The 18,179-nt window shown below is 47.8% G+C and overlaps 1 protein-coding gene across 1 annotated transcript; it reads left to right on the top strand.

Moving 5' to 3' along the window:
• The first annotated feature begins 14,178 nt into the window (after positions 1-14,178).
• Positions 14,179-15,306, top strand: LOC119397260 (speckle-type POZ protein). The gene has a single exon (XM_037664691.1). The coding sequence runs from the start codon at positions 14,179-14,181 to the stop codon at positions 15,304-15,306; it is 1,128 nt and encodes a 375-aa protein (XP_037520619.1).
• The last annotated feature ends 2,873 nt before the right edge of the window (positions 15,307-18,179 follow it).

Raw genomic sequence — 18,179 nt, 5'->3', positions numbered from 1 at the left:
TTCGTGGTAGCTGACGTAAAATTTGCTATCCTGGAAGCGGACTTCTTGCGTCACTTTGGACTGCTTGTTGATGTATACGAAACCGGCGTATACAGGATCCCCTCTCACAAGCAGAAGTGTGCGGAAAGCCTTCTAAGCATCCGCCTCTCAGCCCTACGCTCGTGATACCACCGGGCACCGCCCGTTTTACGGCTATCCTACGCGAGTTCCCCGAGCTGACGCGGCCGCCACAGACCGGCGGAGTCGTCACACACAATGTATGTCACCACATTTCCACCACAGGGCCCCCGGTTTACGCACGCCCACGCCGCCTGTCCCCCCAGAAGCTGCAAGTAGCACGGCAGGAGTTCGACCACATGCTCGAGCTCGGCATAATCCGCCCATCCGCTAGCCCTTGGGCATCTCCACTACACATGGTGCCAAAGTCTACACCAGGAAACTGGCGGCCCTGCGGGGATTATCGAGCCCTCAACCGAGCAACCGTGCCCGACCGTTATCCGCTACCTCATATTCACGACGTCACGGCCAACCTGCATGGTGCGACACTTTTCTCCAAGATCGACCTCGTACGTGCCTACCATCAAATTCCCATGGCCTCAGAAGACATCCCGAAGACGGCGATAACAACGCCATTCGGCCTGTTCGAGTTCCTCCGCATGCCTTTCGGCTTGAGAAACTCCGGACAGACATTCCAGCGCTTTATTAACGGCGTTTTACACGGCCTCGACTTCTGTCATGCGTACCTCGACGATCTACTCATCGCAAGCAGCACACCAGATCAACATGAGGTGCATCTGCGATCAGTGTTTCAGCGCCTGGCAGAGCATGGAATACTGGTGAACACGGACAAGTCTGAGTTTGGGGTGCACAAGCTGACGTTTCTTGGTCACGTCATCTCGAGCTCCGGAATTAAACCTCATCCAGACAAGGTTAAAGCTGTCGAGCAGTTCCCACAACCCAACACTAAACGTCAGCTCCGTGAGTTCCTTGGTCTCGTGAACTACTGCCGCCGTTTCATCCCCCAGTGTGCCACTATTCTACAGCCTCTCCACCTCCTGCTGTCGACACACGAAGGTGCCGCTAAGGATACAAAGGATGCCGTAAAGGAGCTCTACTGGACGGAGGGCGCCCAAGCGGCCTTCCAAGAGATCAAGAGACGTCTTGCCGACGCCGCGCTTCTCACTTACCCGCAACCGGGAGTTCCGCAGTGCGTCATGGTCGACGCATCGAACGTAGCTGTGGGTGCTGCACTTCAACAACTCATCAAAGGAGTGTGGCGACCAATCGCTTTCTTTTCCCGGAAACTGACATCCACCGAACAGCGGTACAGCACCTTCGGGCGCGAACTGCTGGCCGTCTACGCGACAATCCGGCACTTCCGGCATTACCTAGAAGGTACCGAATTCTTTGTCTTGACGGACCACAAGCCTCTCATGTATGCCTTGCGTTCACTGAATGCTGAGGGGGGCGCCCATACAGCCCGCGAACTGCGGCAGATGTCATACATATCTGAATTTACCACGGACATCCGCCACATCAAAGGAGTCGACAACGCTGTCACCGATGCCCTTTCGCGCAGCCCGGTCAGCGCCATAACCTGTCCCACAGGAATAGATCTCAGCAAAATGGCGGCTGCTCAACGGGATGACGACGAATTGCGCCGCCTACAAGAAACGTCGACGTCACTAAACCTGCAGTGGTTACCCTTGCCAGGTACAGAAGGGCTTTGCTGCGACACGTCTACTAGCAAGCCACGACCATTTGTGCCCGTGCACTTCCGTCGCGAGGTATTCGCATCGCTACACGAGATGTCACACCCGGGAATCCGAGCTACGCAAAAGCTCCTAACGACACGTTTCGTATGGCCCGGCATCAACCGCGATTCCCGACAATGGACTCGTGAGTGTCTCGCATGCCAGCGCTCCAAGGTACAGCGTCACACCGTGACACCGTTGGAGACGTTTCCCGGGCCAGATGCTCGATTCGACCACATACACGTGGACATCGTCGGGCCATTGCCACCCTGTCAGGGCCAAATGTATCTGCTAACTTGTGTTGACCGTTTCACGCGTTGGGCAGAGGCTGTTCCCATGCCAGACATCACAGCCGAAACTGTTGCCCGTGCTTTCGTCAGTCACTGGCTCTCTCGCTTTGGCGTGCCATCATCCATTACAACCGACAGAGGAAGCCAATTCGAGTCCGCATTATTCGCCAGTCTAACAAAGCTCATCGGTGCTTCGTGCATCAGAACGACTGCCTACCATCCGATGAGTAATGGAATGGTTGAGCGATTCCACCGACAGCTGAAAGCCGCACTCATGGCAAGCGAAGAACACTCCTGGGTCGAAGCACTGCCCATTGTACTCTGGGGCATTCGCACTGCTTTCAAGGCGGACGTCGGCTGCAGCGCTGCAGAACTTGTCTACGGCACAACCCTGCGCCTGCCTGGCGAGTTCTTTGTGCCTGACCAACAACAAACCCACATTCCTGCTGGCGACTACGCATCTCGCCTACGTCACATCGTGACAAAACTTCGACCGACACCTCCACGACAGCCCACAGAAAGAAGCATATATGTGAGCAGCGAACTCGAGTCGTGTAGCCACATCTTTCTGCGCAACGATGTAGTACGAAGATCACTACAAGGCGTCGCTCACGCGTACCAACAACCTACACGACACACCTGACATCCCTCATTCACCTTCAGAAAAGAGCAGTCCGAATTATCACACATAGTCCTTACACAGCATCAGCAGCACCCCTCTTTAGCACTCTCGAAATTCTACCGTTCATTTCCACCTTTCAACTCAAACTTGGAATTTTATTATTCAGGAGCAGAATCGGTGACATTCCCACTGACATGCTTCCCCTAACACATCTCCACAATACTAATAACACACGGCTTTCAGAAAACAGTAACCTTCTGCTTCCAAAAGTAAGCACTAACTACGGCAAAACGACAGCCTTGTTTTCTGCAATTTCTTCCTGGAACTCACTACCATCAATCATTAAATCAAGCCCTTCATTACATTGTTTCCGGCGGCATCTAAAACAGTTCTTACTAACAACATGCGATACCTGAATATATATGTGTGTGTATACATATGTGTATCTCTTTAAATATAAATACATGCATTTATGTGTATGTGTATGTATATGTATGCATGCGTATATGTATACATATATGGATATACAAGTTATGACGTGACAAACTGTGTTAATTAGTAATACGTATGTGTTATGTTATAGTCATCTAATCCAATTAGTTATCTCCTGTTTTATCACTTACATGTAAATATTTGAACTGCTATAAGATTGAATAATTTTCATAACGTTCATTTTGTTTTATTCCCTTGCTGTTTTTTCCTTAGTTGCCAATCTTTCTTTCTACATTTTTTTATACATGTATCCACAGGAGGTCCCCCTGACAGTTTTTACTTTGGGACCTCCTTCTGTATTATATCAAGTTTCTACTTGCACTGTACTGTATTGAATATTGAATAAAACCACTTCAGAATAAAACCACTTCAACGACTCCAATAATTCCTCCCAATTTTGGCTACATTTTATAAAACCGACCAGAGAGAAACTATTAATGGATGTCAAATTATTCAAAAAAGGATTGTGCGAAATTTCGTTCAACATTAATGCTATATCGGTGGTCAGCGTACACATATAGGCGTGCGCAGGGTTCCCCTTCAGGGAGGGGGGCGAAGGTTCGTCGCAGCGCCCCCCCCCCTCGAGTCGCAGCCCCCCCCTATTATGTCAATGAGTGGGGCTGACCTTGCGCCCCCCCCCCCTCTTAGGTGAATAGAGGGAGTGGCAGCCCCCTCTTCCCCCCCCCCCCCCCCCCCCCCCCCGTGCGCACGCCTATGAGCGTACATATATAGGTTTCAAAAAACAGTGCCTCATTTTTGCAGGTATGTGGGTACACGTATTCTTTGCAGTGACGTTACTTGCTGGGCGAGTTATTTGAGCATAATCACACACAAAAAATTGGCCGCGTATCTGCGTGCTTCGCTGCAAATCTCGTGTAAAGACGATAGAAGAGGCGCTGTGTGAGATATGGACGCCATCTGGCAATACGTCGGGAAACATGAGTGCTGTGTTGCGTGCTGGTAGTCCCGGCGCAGCAGCAGGCGAAGACCGGCGATGACCAACGCGACCGGCGGGGACGCCAGCCAGCCCGAACACGCGGTTTAGCACGAAGCGCTGAAGCAGAAGAAACGTCCGCACTCAACGAGTACTCTCCACACACTCTTTTATTTACACGTCGCCTGGGTAAAACAGGAATGCCAGAGCGGTGCCCACAACCGGCAGCCTGAAGGCCGCCCACAACGCTGCTTTTTCATTTTTTAAATATTTTTTTTCACCTCCTTGGCCTTCTCAAAACTAAAGTTTTTCAACACCAACCCATGGCATTCGTACAGTGCAATACAGAACCGAAACCGAAACACAACAATGAGCTCGTGCGAAGGGCACGGAGGAAGGCAAATTTCAGCGTAGTCGCATTTTCAGCGCAGCTTAAGAAACTAGGGTCCTTAAAATTATGTATGTATGCATTTTCTATTAAAGGAACACGTCATCTAATACTTACCTAGTGATGTTGCACCTCAGATATGCATGATATTTACTTTTTGATCGACAACGTTCACAAGTATGAACAGCCGTACCAGTTCAAGACGGTTGGCCCTTGGGCAAGTGGTTCAACTTTGGCCGAGTGGCTGAATCGAGGGACGTGCCGACAAACAGAAAGACAGAAAGACAGACCAAAATTTCTCCGTTTAAGTATCCCAAGAAAGACTATCGTCTTTAAAACACACACACACAAAAACAAAGAAACAAACTCAGGTGCCCTTCACCTACCTGGAAAATGGGGTAAAGAGAAGCTTGGCGTGTGCGTCTGACCTACGGCTTTTCTTTCTTTCTTTCTTTCTTTCTTTCTTTCTTTCTTCTTTCTTCTTTCTTTCTTTCTTTCTTTCATTCTTTCTTTCTTTCTTTCTTTCATTCATTCATTGATTCATTCTTTCTTCCTTTTCGTCTTCCTTTCTTTATTTCTTTCTTTCATTCATTCATTCATTCATTCATTCTTCCCTTCCTTCTTTCTTTCTTTCATTCAGTCTTTTTTCCCTTCCTTCCTTCTTCCTTTCTTTCTTTCCTTCTTTCTTTCTTTCGCATTGCGCGATGCTCCCTCCTAACTGTTTCCTTCCTCTACGCCGGGAACCAGACCTTCATCCACGTGCTTAGCAGCGCGACACTTCACTTGCAAGAACGACGGTTATGCGTTCATATTCAGGCAACAATGAAACGTGGCAACGTGATTAAAATGACAAGTCACCTCGATAAAAGATCACATTGCCACATCAGAAACGGCTGATTGCCGACTAGCCCACGATCGAGAGAGCATCGATTATTGCAAAACGGCGCATACAAATACACATGTGACCAAAGTGCCTTCGAGGATCACATTTCTTTACACTCTCCAGCGCCGGGTGTTTTCGCGTACAACGCCGCCGTCGGCGTCGCCACCGAAATCTGTGACCCATAAGATGGCCTGACTGGAGGGGCGCGCGGAACGCCAGCGGGCCTCTCCAGGCCGGTCATGCTCATAATCTCATAACAAGCTTCCATTGAAAACGAAGGAAGTGCAGCAGATCAACGAGACAGGACAAGCGCTACATCTACGGCTCAGTCCTCCACAGCTGCCGCGCTACTCCTGCCTTCTCATCGCGCACCGCGTTCGTGCTCCAGCCAACGGGTGCCCACTCCTGCCGAGCGTCTTTCGTTCTCCCGCTCTGCTTACCCGTCCCTGCGCCGACGCTGCAAAGCTTTGACGCTTGTGCTCTTCAGCGGAGGACGCCGACATTCTGGCCCAGCGGCTCGTGCTCGATTTAGTCATGGGCGACATCAACGGAAACATCACTGTCGTGTTGCCCTCGTCCAGACCGTCAGCAAATTATCCAGATAGCACCGATGCCCCATACCCGCGAGCGCGAGGGAACCCACTCACGATGGACCTTTACATATGTCCGGCTTTGTGTGTACACGAACCTACATCAGCCACCAACGACGCGCTTACTTCTGCGACGAACCGCCTCGTGCGATCAGTCAATCAGTCAAATAACTTTATTAATGTCCTGAGGAGCCAATTCCCCCCCGAGGAGGGAGGTTCGGCTGCGGGCCGCACTCACGTGGGGACGGGTAGGGCGGGCCCCGCCGCCAATTATGTACTGTTGTAACCTGAAAGTAACTGTTGCGAATCACTATTTTGTAAATTTTAGTATTTATGATTTTGGAAGTAGGTGTAGGTGTCTCGGCATAAAAGAGCAGTTGTATTGTACTGGTTCTTGGATGTGGGCGCGAAAAGACAAGGACGAAGGGAGGAAGACACGTTTGTTGTCAGTAGCGCCAGTGTGTGTGTCTTCCTCCCTTCGTCCTTGTCTTTTCGCGCCCACATCCAAGAACCATGACAGACCAACAAGCCCGCATCGCTACCCTCGTGTATTGTACTGCCTTCTATGGAGAGCGCGCTGCATACCTCACATTGCTCCTTTTAGGTATATAACACATCTGATAACACATCAAATGTGCAATAGTCTTCTCAGGCTATTGCAATGTTTTGTTACACACAATGAGTACAATGCATTGCCCTGAAAGATTACTGCACATACAATCATAAGAGTGTTTCAATACTGGCGAAATGACAAGAGAATGAAGTGAGTCGAAAGCAACAAGGCAGTATCACAAAAGTTTATATGAGCAAAGCAATGCTGTAAACCATAGGAGTACTCTCAACGTGTATGAACACAGGCTAAATGTCTAGAGAACGCAGATACACTCAAAAGAAATGAGGCGGTGTGATAAAAGTGAACTGTGCACCAGCTGAAGACTAAAACCGAAGCTGTCCACCAGCAGTCCCAACATAAGTCCAGAAAAAACAAACTGTCTGCCAGCACTCTCAACGTAAGTCCAGACAGGCTCCTCGGCCGAATGAGTGTGGTCTTGTGGGTCACAGGAGGGGCTACTTGATATGCTCAGTCCGATCGCTGTGTGCCTGGATTCAAGTAGAAAGGAAGGTAAAAAAAATAAAGCCGGTACAGTAAAGGAATCGAGAGTTCATGAAACTGCTTGAACCAGAGAAACTTGTCGCATTGCTCTTTCTATTTTATGCCTTAAAATGGCTATCTTGCAAAACACATCAATGGAGCCCCAATTCTATGACTTTGAGAGGGCACCCAAAACTATCGTAAATTGAAAAAGTATTAAGATACGCAGAGACTGTCGGTCTTTCCCCCAAAAAATGTGACATGAAGGCGCACTGCTTTAAGAAAAGTAGATTAAATTCTTTAAAAAAAACATGACACCTAAGTAATCAACTGGAGGAGGTGAAAGTTAATTATTATCCAATGTAATATGTCTTTTCTCCAGCATAAAATGAGTCAGGGCATTAACTGCAGTGAAGAGTCAAGTACAAAGCTGAAACCTGCTACAAACGGCCTTCCATCAAGGGTGTCAAGTATGGTGTCATCGTCATTAAATGGTGACGGAGAACATTTCTTGCAAGCTTGAGAACATTCATACTGGACACGACTAAGCCTTGTGTGTGATGCATTAGTTCCCAATCAGGTGCAAACAATGAAGCACTGCTTTTATTAAAACTGCTAACATGAAAGGAAAGGTGTGTTATGCGCTAAATACGGCTACAAACGCTGTATTATATATATATATAGGACAGACGATTGCTTTTAGGGCTCGTTTTCTCTGCGAGACTATATATATATATATATATATATATATATATATATATATATATATATATATATATATATATATATATATATATAAATTATGTAGAGGAATTGATTTCTTGGTTAAATTAAACTGAATTAACTGTTTATTACTAAGTATACATGACTGCGTTGTACGAGGCCCCACGAGCGCGTCTCGTCCCTCGGAAGCGTCTGCTGTTCTCCTGTGACCCCGGGTGGAACTCGAGACGATGTTTACATTGACCGCGCCCTCCGGCGGCACACCAGGGTTGCTCGTGGTTGCCAGACATTGGCAGTGAAACCGAAACCGAAACTGTTCCTACACCACTCCCCCTCCTCGTATAGGAAGAGGCCCGCATATTACACAAGTATGTCGGCGGCAGAAGAAGCATGTCAATTATGTCCCAAATCGCATAGGTTGACGTACAGTTCTTCCGGAACGTGTGGTGCAGGGATGGCTGATTCTCGAATGTGGCTCAGTGGCGGTGTCGTTCAGCGGTTCCTCCATGTGCGCCGGTTTTAGTCTGTCCACGGAGATGACTTCGGATCGTCCACGAATTTCAATGGTGAAAGTTTTCGGGCTGCGACGAAGTACTCTGAATGGGCCGTCGTATGGTGGCTGGAGTGGTTTTCTCACCGCGTCACGGCGCAGGAAAACGTGGGTGCAGTTATCTAGGTCTTTAGACATGTACACATGAGTAGCCTGCTTTGCGCGAGTCGGTGTGGGACGGAGGCTGTCCATCATTGTTTGCAAGCGTGACACGTACTGTAGAGAATCGGGCAAGACCTCATTTTTGTTTGCTTCTACAAACTGACCAGGGAGGCGAAGGGTTGTTCCGTAGAGCAACTCAGCGCTGGTGCACTTCAAGTCACTTTTGAGTGTTGTGCGCACGCCGAGGAGCACAAGTGGGAGCACTTCGGTCCAACGGGAAGGTTCGCCGTACGCAGTTATGGAAGATTTAAGCTGTCGGTGCATTCGCTCCACCATTCAAGGCAAACTGTACTTTTCCTATTTTCTCATTTTCAATATAGGAGCTAATCAGTTCACCTAGCCGGTATCGCTACCTTACAGGGGACCCGCAACACTTTTTGAGCATAGTCAGAAAGCGCTGCCAATAGGTAGTCGAGGCTCCCGAGAACACACAAGCCAAATATTATATCGCAGCACGAGCCCTGGATTGTACAATAAATTCTCAGTCACCTAAACATTGCTCCCTCTTCTCTCGACAAATGATGTGTTAGTCCACAAATCATAGCGTGTATGTGCACAGTTCCGCCATTGGCTGATTTGAGCATGGCGCTTATTCCAACTAAGCTTTGGCATGCTAGGGAAAGAGACAACAAGCAAGCGCACACAGCTAAACAAATAAAAACAGAACTACAGCTGCGACATACCACGAAAAACAACGCTAACAAATGCACAGTACTACAAAAGGACAGGCTAAACTAAGCTTATCATGGCTACTCTTGCAGCTACAAACCATTACATCAAGGAAACGAAGCAGAAGTAATGATGTCGATATCACCGAGGCATGCACGGCGATACAGAACTGTGCGTTTGGGAAAACGCGACTGCGAAAATAAACAAAAACCTTTATTCACGCATTACACAACGGCCTTATTCACTAAAGGAAACCATAAGAGAACGTACCTTTGCTGGCCAATGGCCCACTGCCGGGGCGGACTGGGTTCTTGCTGTACGCGACACAGTACCGAACAGTGGTCTACGTCCATGCCAGACGACACGGTATGAACTATGGGTTTAGGAACACGCAACTGCGAAAAGAAACAAAAACCTCCATTCACGCATTACACAACGGCCTTATTCACTAAAGGAAAGCATAAGAGAGCGTAAGTAGTACGTACCTTTGCTGGCCAATGGCCCACTGCCGAGGCGACCGGAGTTCAGAAACTCTTCTACTGTTCTTGTTGCACGCGACACAGCCAGAGAACATCCACCACACAACACCCAACAGCGGTCAACGTAAGTGCACATACGTCAGATAAAAAGCGGCGGACAAACGTCGCTGCTGGCAGCGTTGGCCCTGGCAGGACCAAACCTCAAGACCCAACCACGACTGGTCCAAACAAACATGTACGCAATGTGCGTGCATGTGCGAAAGAAAACGTGATGGCGATGGCGGTGATGGGGACGACGTCGACGCGTGTCACAACCATGGTCACCACTTAGGGAAAGATTATGTACAAATTCATGCTTTATATTGCCGCTCATTGTAATTTAGAAGTAACTGTACTAAGGTTTTACAAACGTAATGATTTTTTTGTACAAATCATGGCGGCCATGACGTATTTTGCGTTGCAAACGGAAGTAAGCATAGCCTTTGAGACTTAAAATGTAGGCTTCAAGATGTGGGCCGGGATCAACAAATATCACTCTCCCGTTAGAACGGGCGTCCGTGGATGGCCAGATAACATCACAAAAATAACCCAAATAAAATGCACCGATGGTACAGTGTGCACAACTCATACCGTACCGACAGACACGGCGCCTTGCGGCGCAGAGCCGCAATCACGGTGCAGGGAGCATGGCCTCCGAGATTGGCAGGCGCGTGCACCGCCGGTTAATGTCGGAGGCCACGCAGAAAGGAAAACCAAAAAGGGACGGGGAAAAAAAAAACCGCGAGCCGCTTAGAGGTGGGGGAACACGCAGCGCGCGCCTTTGGCAGCGTTGAGGAGCAGACGACAGCGGTGTTTTCATCAGCAAACGCCCAATTTATTCCGTTATTTTTCCTTCTCTTTTGTTGCATCCGTTTCTGCGAGCTAACGCGAGGAATCAATGCCAGACTTCAGTGGATGCGCCGATTTAGTGTCGTTGAAACATTCGTTGATTATTTCTAATCCCTTGAAGGTCGGTGTTTTGTGAAAAATAAGCACAAATGAGCACCGTCTGTCACTGACGTCCAAAATGCGTCCATCGTTCACACAGCGTACATGTGCATTGTACGTCCGTTACAATAAGCCTTTGTATATCTTTTAGACGTCCACATTGCGCAAAGCGAAAATTGGACATCTTTCAGACGCAAATAAGACATCTTCTTTCGTCCTAGATGTTTGGATTATACCGCTACGTACCATGGACATTCGTGGTTTACTGGGAAGTTGTGGGTCTTCTGGACAGCCCGAAGTTGGACGTCGTAGTCCGAGCTGGTGAGCGCCGGTCGCCTGCCTCAGATGAGTTGAGTGAGGCGTAATGCAGCGACGAACGTACACTGCCAGAGCATGTGCGGGAGTCTACACCGTCGTTCCATGCAGTTAGGGCAATTTGGCTTAATGTCCATAAATTTGCTAAATATCAGCGGAGATGGGTACGATTCCGTTTGCAGTATTCTGAGCGTGATGGACTGCGGCCTCGTAAGCCTCGGATGTGGCGGCGGGAAAGTCCGCTGAGTTGGTAGTACTTACAGATTTCATTAAAGGTGAGGAGTGATCCTCAGCATCTCATCCCCGTCAAGCGCTTGCACGTGTTACCGAGCATTACACGGCATATGTAGCGTTACATGCTCGTTATGCTGTTCTCGAAGCCACCCTCCAGAACTCCCATCGATGCTAACCATGATGCTAACGGCAACCGCACATTGACAACCCGCGTAATGTTCACGAGTTCTTTCTCCTCTCCACTCCTCAGCCTTGCGCTTTGAATCTTGGCGTTCTCTGAATTCCTGTTTACGTCGACGCCGACGAGATGGCGAAGAGCGCGAGCCGAGCGAGCTCGTGAGTCTTGAAGTTGGTCCTTGAATTCGGTCGTAGCGGCATCCTTTTAGGGGCGAAGCTCCTTACAGCGGCACCCGTTCGTCCCCATCGTAGTGCGTAACCAATCTTAACGCTATAGTACCAGATCTTGACCTCCAAGGTGGTGCCGGTGGGAGATTTCTCCTGTGCGTTGTTGAACAATAAAAAATTCGCAGCGTGCGCGTTAACTAAAAGCCGAATTCTTCTGTCTCTCATTCCCCATTAGCAGCCATTGGCATGTTCCAGTAGGAAACGTTAGTAGAAGTAGAAGTGTAAGTGTTAGCTAAAAGCCGACTTCTTCTGTCTCTCATTCCCATTAGCAGCCATTGTTTACCTCCAAGGTAGTTCCTGGTGAGATTTCTCCTGTGCGTGATTAAACAATAAAAATTTTGTTCAAAACGCCGTTGATTGATGAAATGAACCAACGAAAGACGCCAGATGTTTTCTAAAAGCAAAACGAAAGGACGCCAGATGTTTCTAAAGCAAAATGAAAAGACGCCAGCTGCTTAACGAAAGACGCCAGATGTTTTCTAAAGCAATGGTTTTCTAAACAATGAAAATTCACAGCGTACATGTAAAATTAAAGTGAGCTGCAAGTCGTCATAACTCATCGAACCTTTAGTATAAACGCGCCCGATCTCACATCGGTGATGATGTACTGGGCAGAATTCACGGAAGATTCACGGTTTACCGATGAACCTCCGCAGCTTCGCCCACTCATCATCATTCACTCCGTGGATATGCTGTGATTTTTCTTTTTCGTTCTTTCTTTTTGTTTTGTACCTTGAGATCTTCACTGTCTCGATTAAGCAAAATGAGAAGAGTTCGTGCAACTCGCCAATTACCATGCAGCGGGAGAGGCAAAAAAAAAATCACAGCATATCCACGGAGTGAATGATGATGAGTGGGCGAAGCTGCGGAAGTTCATCGGTAAACCGTGAATCTTCCGTGAATTCTGTCCAGCACATCATCACCGACGTGAGATCGGGCGCGTTTATACTAAAGGTTCGATGAGTTATGACGACTTGCAGCTCACTTTAATTTTACATGTACGCTGTGAATTTTCATTGTTTAGAAAACCATTGCTTTAGAAAACATCTGGCGTCTTTCGTTAAGCAGCTGGCGTCTTTTCATTTTGCTTTAGAAACATCTGGCGTCCTTTCGTTTTGCTTTTAGAAAACATCTGGCGTCTTTCGTTGGTTCATTTCATCAATCAACGGCGTTTTGAACAAAATTTTTATTGTTTAATCACGCACAGGAGAAATCTCACCAGGAACTACCTTGGAGGTAAACAATGGCTGCTAATGGGAATGAGAGACAGAAGAAGTCGGCTTTTAGCTAACACTTACACTTCTACTTCTACTAACGTTTCCTACTGGAACATGCCAATGGCTGCTAATGGGGAATGAGAGACAGAAGAATTCGGCTTTTAGTTAACGCGCACGCTGCGAATTTTTTATTGTTCAACAACGCACAGGAAAAATCTCCCACCGGCACCACCTTGGAGGTCAAAGCGTAAGAATGGTTACGCACTACGACTACTACTACGACTACGAGGGACGAACGGGTGCCGCCTTAAGGAGCTTCGCCCCTAAAACGCGAAGCACATGTTTTGCCATGCGAAGTGGCTGATACTTTATCGAGTCGTGTTTTAGCCGTGCGTCGTATCTACCGACGTGGCAGCCTGGGGCTACCGCTCAGAGTCGGTTGCAATAAATGGCTGGGCGGCAGACTTACGACACCGCGTTCTAGTCCACATTCGGACGTAGTGTCACATCTTATGTTCGCGTGCAGACGTCCGTTTCATTGAGGAGTAATGGGGGCCACGGTGCGGTGACGTGTATTTCGTATGCAGCGTTCGTTGGCGCGTTCCCGCGAGGTCGAGCAACTCGGGACTATAGTTGCTCAGTCATACTAGTACATGGTTAATATTTATTACGTAGTTATAAGAAAGGCCGGATAGCTAACACTACGGCGCAGTAGCCAGGCAATACTAGGCCATTAGCCAGCACTAGCGGCCAGTTAGCGATTGTTACCCAGTGGTAGCCAAGCTTAGCCACCACTAACCAATAACACCGTCCACTAGCAAACAGTAGCCGAATGTTATTCAACGCGAGGGAATAGTTCGGCGTCATTAACCAACATCAGCAAGCTCTATCTGACATTGTACAACACTAGCCGAAATTTAAACGACACTGGCAAGTGCTGGAGAACATCAGATATCATTAGCCAACATTTACTGATAGATAGTCAACAGAGGACGCAGCCGGAGCTCGAGGCATTCTGCGCTAATGACGGCTTTCCAAGGATACATCCACAGAATAAAGCTGTTTATTCACTTTCATTTCCCATCGCCATAACTCTATGTAGAGCTGCGTGTCCTAAAAGGCGACATTTCGTGGGCCTGTCAACTGACCATTGGTATAAATAATTTTGTGAGACACTGAGAGTAGGTTTCTTGGCCACAAGGGGGACTGCAGTGCGAGGACGAAGAAGAAGAAAACTAAGGCCGCCGGGCTTCTGTTTCCGTAACGATGGACGGTGAAGTTTTGTGAGTAAGGCCATTAAGATCATCTCGCCCACCAGGTCTATAGCGATTCTGAGACGCCGCCAACGAGGGGCGGTTTTCTGCCAGACCTTCGGCCCTCTTGCAATGGACATGGATGTGGGTGATGACACTGACGTTCCGGTAAAGTTGCAGTCTTTCGAAAGGGTCGTCGACGACCGCGTCGAAGAGTGCTCTTGTACTACTAGCCAGAATGTGGTCACCTTATCGTACCTGTGGACGATCTCAAATTTCAGTTTGTGCCAGCAGCGTACCGGTCAAGCCTTGGTCAGTTCAGCCTTTTCCGGTGGCAATAACAAGCCTGTGACGTGGCGCCTCAAGCTGTTCCCGAGAGGATCGGACGAAGATTACGAGCACTTCGTGTCCATCTTTCTCGTCTCTTGCAACACCAGGCGCGTCTCCGCAAAAGCGAGGTTCTCGATCATCGACGCCAATGGAGAGGAGGCCGTCCGAAAGCGCACGGAGACGCTCATCTTTCTGAGCAAGGGCGACAGCTGGGGATTGGGGAAATTCGTCGGCAGGCGAGTACTGAAGCAGAATAGCAGCAACCTCTTGCCCAATGACACGCTGACCTTGAAGTGCGAAGTGGTAGCCTTGGAGAGTAGTACCACGAGTGCGCCCAGAAGGAGCAGCCAAATGGCGTCCCCAGCTCAACAGGAATGCCGGCTCTCCGACGACCTGGCATGGCTCCTGGAAAGCGGCAGCAACGCCGACGTTACGCTGATGGTGGGAAGCAAGACGTTCCATGCTCACAAGAACATACTGGCTGCCATGTCGCCGGTATTTCGGGACATGTTCGAGCACATGACGACGGAGGATGACAACGTCGTCATAGATGACGTCGAGCCTGACGTGTTCGCCAATCTCTTGCAGTTCGTGTACACGGAAGGCGTACCGGAACCGATGGAAAAGCCAGACTGTCTTCTAAGGGCCGCCGACAGGTATAAACTGGATCGGCTCAAGGCGACGTGCGAGCTCACTCTAATTTCTCGCTTGAGCGCCGAGACGGCCGCTGACACGCTCATCCTGTCCCACCAGCACGACGCCGACACGCTGCGCTGTCGCGCCCTAGACTTCGTGTGCTCGCACATGGACGAAGTAGTCGAGACGCCAGGCTGGGCGACCATCTGCAAGAGCCACATCGAGCTGCTGGAACAGCTTTTGATGACACTCATCAACGAGCGCGGTGAGCCGTCGTTGAAGAGGAGCAGGAGTTCGTAACCGGTCAGGATAGACGTCGGACATTGCGCCTTGAGACCGTGAATGTCGTGGCTAGCTCACCCGACTTTTGCAAGCATTGTCCTATCTTAGACAAAGGGAACCGCGGCGGCTGTCTCTACAACTTAAAATTCGAGGAAATAAAAATTTTTTTGTTGGCAACCGATTAGCACAGTAAAGTTCGGTGGTCTTTTCGCAAAATCTAGATTCCTTGTCCCCCTGTCGTTCTTCTTGAGGCTTCCGTGGCCGACTTGGATGTTCTCGATACTAAAGTGCTTGCTTGATGAGGTTATAGAAGAGCTCTGTAATTTTGTATTAGTACAGCTATGAAGCTCATGCGGCAGTAATGGACATATTGGTGATTTTAGGTAAGTGAGAGACCAGTTAAGTAGGATTTTGGTGAGCCTGATTCCGAGTAAGTCTGGCCAAACTGAATATTCTTTATTGTGAAACCAGCGAATTCCGGACGAGTAAATTTTTAAAAAGTTGGAGCGCGAGTGAGGACGGTTGAACAGAATGTTCGTTAACCGAAGTATGAGTGATCGTGGCCGAGAAAACATTTGGTGAGTCAGTCCGAGTGAGCCCAAAGCAATAAATTCATTCTTTTAACCACTCGCTCTGAAAATTGATGTTATGCGAAGCAGTCAGCGAGGAGCTACCTACGCCGCATTGTTCGAGTATGAACCAAGTATTACGATGCAGATCGAGTTCTGTGTGAAATTGAGCAATTTTGTGTGGCGCAGGCTTACCAAGCTTGTCAAAACCGTTCACGGCTTTGACATCACGTTGTGGTCTATAGACCAGAATAATTTATCCTCACCGAAAGGGTATTTGAGTTTTTGTTTTTTGACACCAGGTGCCGCTCCGGAACGGGTGGCTGTAGAGTTGCTCCATATGGCTTGTTTAGTATATGGCTAAACTAATGTATATGGCTTTACTGTGTATGGCTTCCTTGTATGAACGTTAACTATGGGGCTTTACTGTACATTGCTCCCTTCGGGAGCCATTTACAGCAACACTACTACACTGCACATTATATACACTGACGATACAGCACTGCTGCAGCACATTACCTTCGCTGGGCTCTCCATCACGCCTAAAGTGTCCCAAGCTGTCACCTGTGAACACGAACAGGATCCGACAAAAGGTGTACTTGTCCCTCCTCCTACGGCTTTCTTGCTTTTATTGGTACTGGTATTACGTTAACAGGAAATTGTTTTATGCCGGTACCTACCATAACTTCACTAACGTCATTTCTGTCACGGAAGTGACGTCGGGGAAATGCACATGAAAAGATCACCAAGAAAAACCAGAAGAATATGTTTTCGTTTATTAGGATGACCTGGGAGTCGAACCCACGACCTCTCGCTCCATCACAATAGGTGCAATAGGTGCATGAGCAGAGGTGTGCTTTACTCAACCAGAGGAGAGCGCACTGCTTGCCATTTCTCTCCTCAAATGACGACGCTTTTCATAAGCGCATATCGAGTACCAATGTATATAATGTGCTTGTTGACGCCATCTTTGCGCGGATTTACCATATGCTGTGTCCGGAAGTATGTTAACTACTGCAGCTACCACAATGGCTTCATCATGATCATTGACATTAGTCGTCAGGGTTGGAGATATGCCACCAGGCGTCAACGTACGTGCATCTGCATCAAACGGTGTAATAGCCGGCAAACACCAACAGACAACGTGCGAGCTCTCATTTATGAATGTACAATCAGGGCTTAAAGTCTCCCTTGATTGGAGAGGGGGCCCTTAGAGGGCGGCGACATATTACATACATACACATATACATACAGCCCTCCTTAAAAATAGAAGGGGGGCACGAGCCCCCCCCCCCCTGATTTTAAGCCCTGTGTACAATGAACAGTCAGCTACTTCTGTGAAGGCACGTTTCACGTTATTGTTATACCGATTCCTATGATGGAGAGATGACCCATGCTTTTTTCGAACAATCTGTCCTCAGACCAAATTACCAAATGGCTCACCTCCCCCATTCCTTGTATTTATTTCCCATTACTCCCGGTGAAGTAATCGCTGTAATTAGTAATTTAATACCCAAAAGCGCTGGTCTTGACTACATTAGGCCATCACGTACAAAATAACTGCTAGCTTAATATCTAATGTTCTTGCAGATATCACTAATATTTAAAACGGCGACCGTGACCGTGAACTCAAGCAGGCTAAAGATACGCCCGTGTTGAAAAAGGGAGATCGTTCATTGGTAACAAAGTACCGACCCATCTGTTTGCTTGCATTGGGTAGTAACACAATCGAGAATTTACTTGAGAAACGCTTCACTATCTCAACAAGTGTAGCATTCTGACTTGTTATCAGTTTGGTTTTCGTGCAGGATATTCTACTGTTCTCGTTTTATCATTTCCTACAAAATTTCTAAAAAAGGCATTTGTTGAAGGTATTTAGGTTAATCAGTTTTTATTGTCATATCTAAAGCCTTTGATACTATGAATGATCTCATACTTTTTTTACAACTAAAACAATTGAAATATATTGTCCTGCTTTATTACTAACACTTATCACCTTATGGAAACGAAGAGCTCAGTATTTCCCTCACCTACTCAAAGCAAAAAGAAAAAGCGTTTTATTATGTTTTGCAAATTTTCTCTTTCTTTCTTTTTCTGTCTTCTCTCTGTTTCTTGTGCATTTCTTTTTTTTGTCTCTGTTTATTTTTATTTATTTTTTACTCTGAATTTATTTCTCTTTCTCAGTCTTTCTATCTTTCTTTTTTCCATCTTCCATCTCTCTCTCTCTCTCTGTATTTCTCACTTTCTGTTTCTGTCGTTTTCTCTCGCTCTCTATTTCTTTCTCTCTACGCGATTCCCCCTCTTTCTCCACTTTTTCTTTCT

Source organism: Rhipicephalus sanguineus, chromosome 6, assembly GCF_013339695.2.
Source record: "Rhipicephalus sanguineus isolate Rsan-2018 chromosome 6, BIME_Rsan_1.4, whole genome shotgun sequence".
Taxonomy (NCBI): domain Eukaryota; kingdom Metazoa; phylum Arthropoda; class Arachnida; order Ixodida; family Ixodidae; genus Rhipicephalus; species Rhipicephalus sanguineus.
The sequence above is the reverse complement of the archived record's forward strand: the minus strand, read 5'-3'. Positions and strand labels throughout refer to the sequence as shown.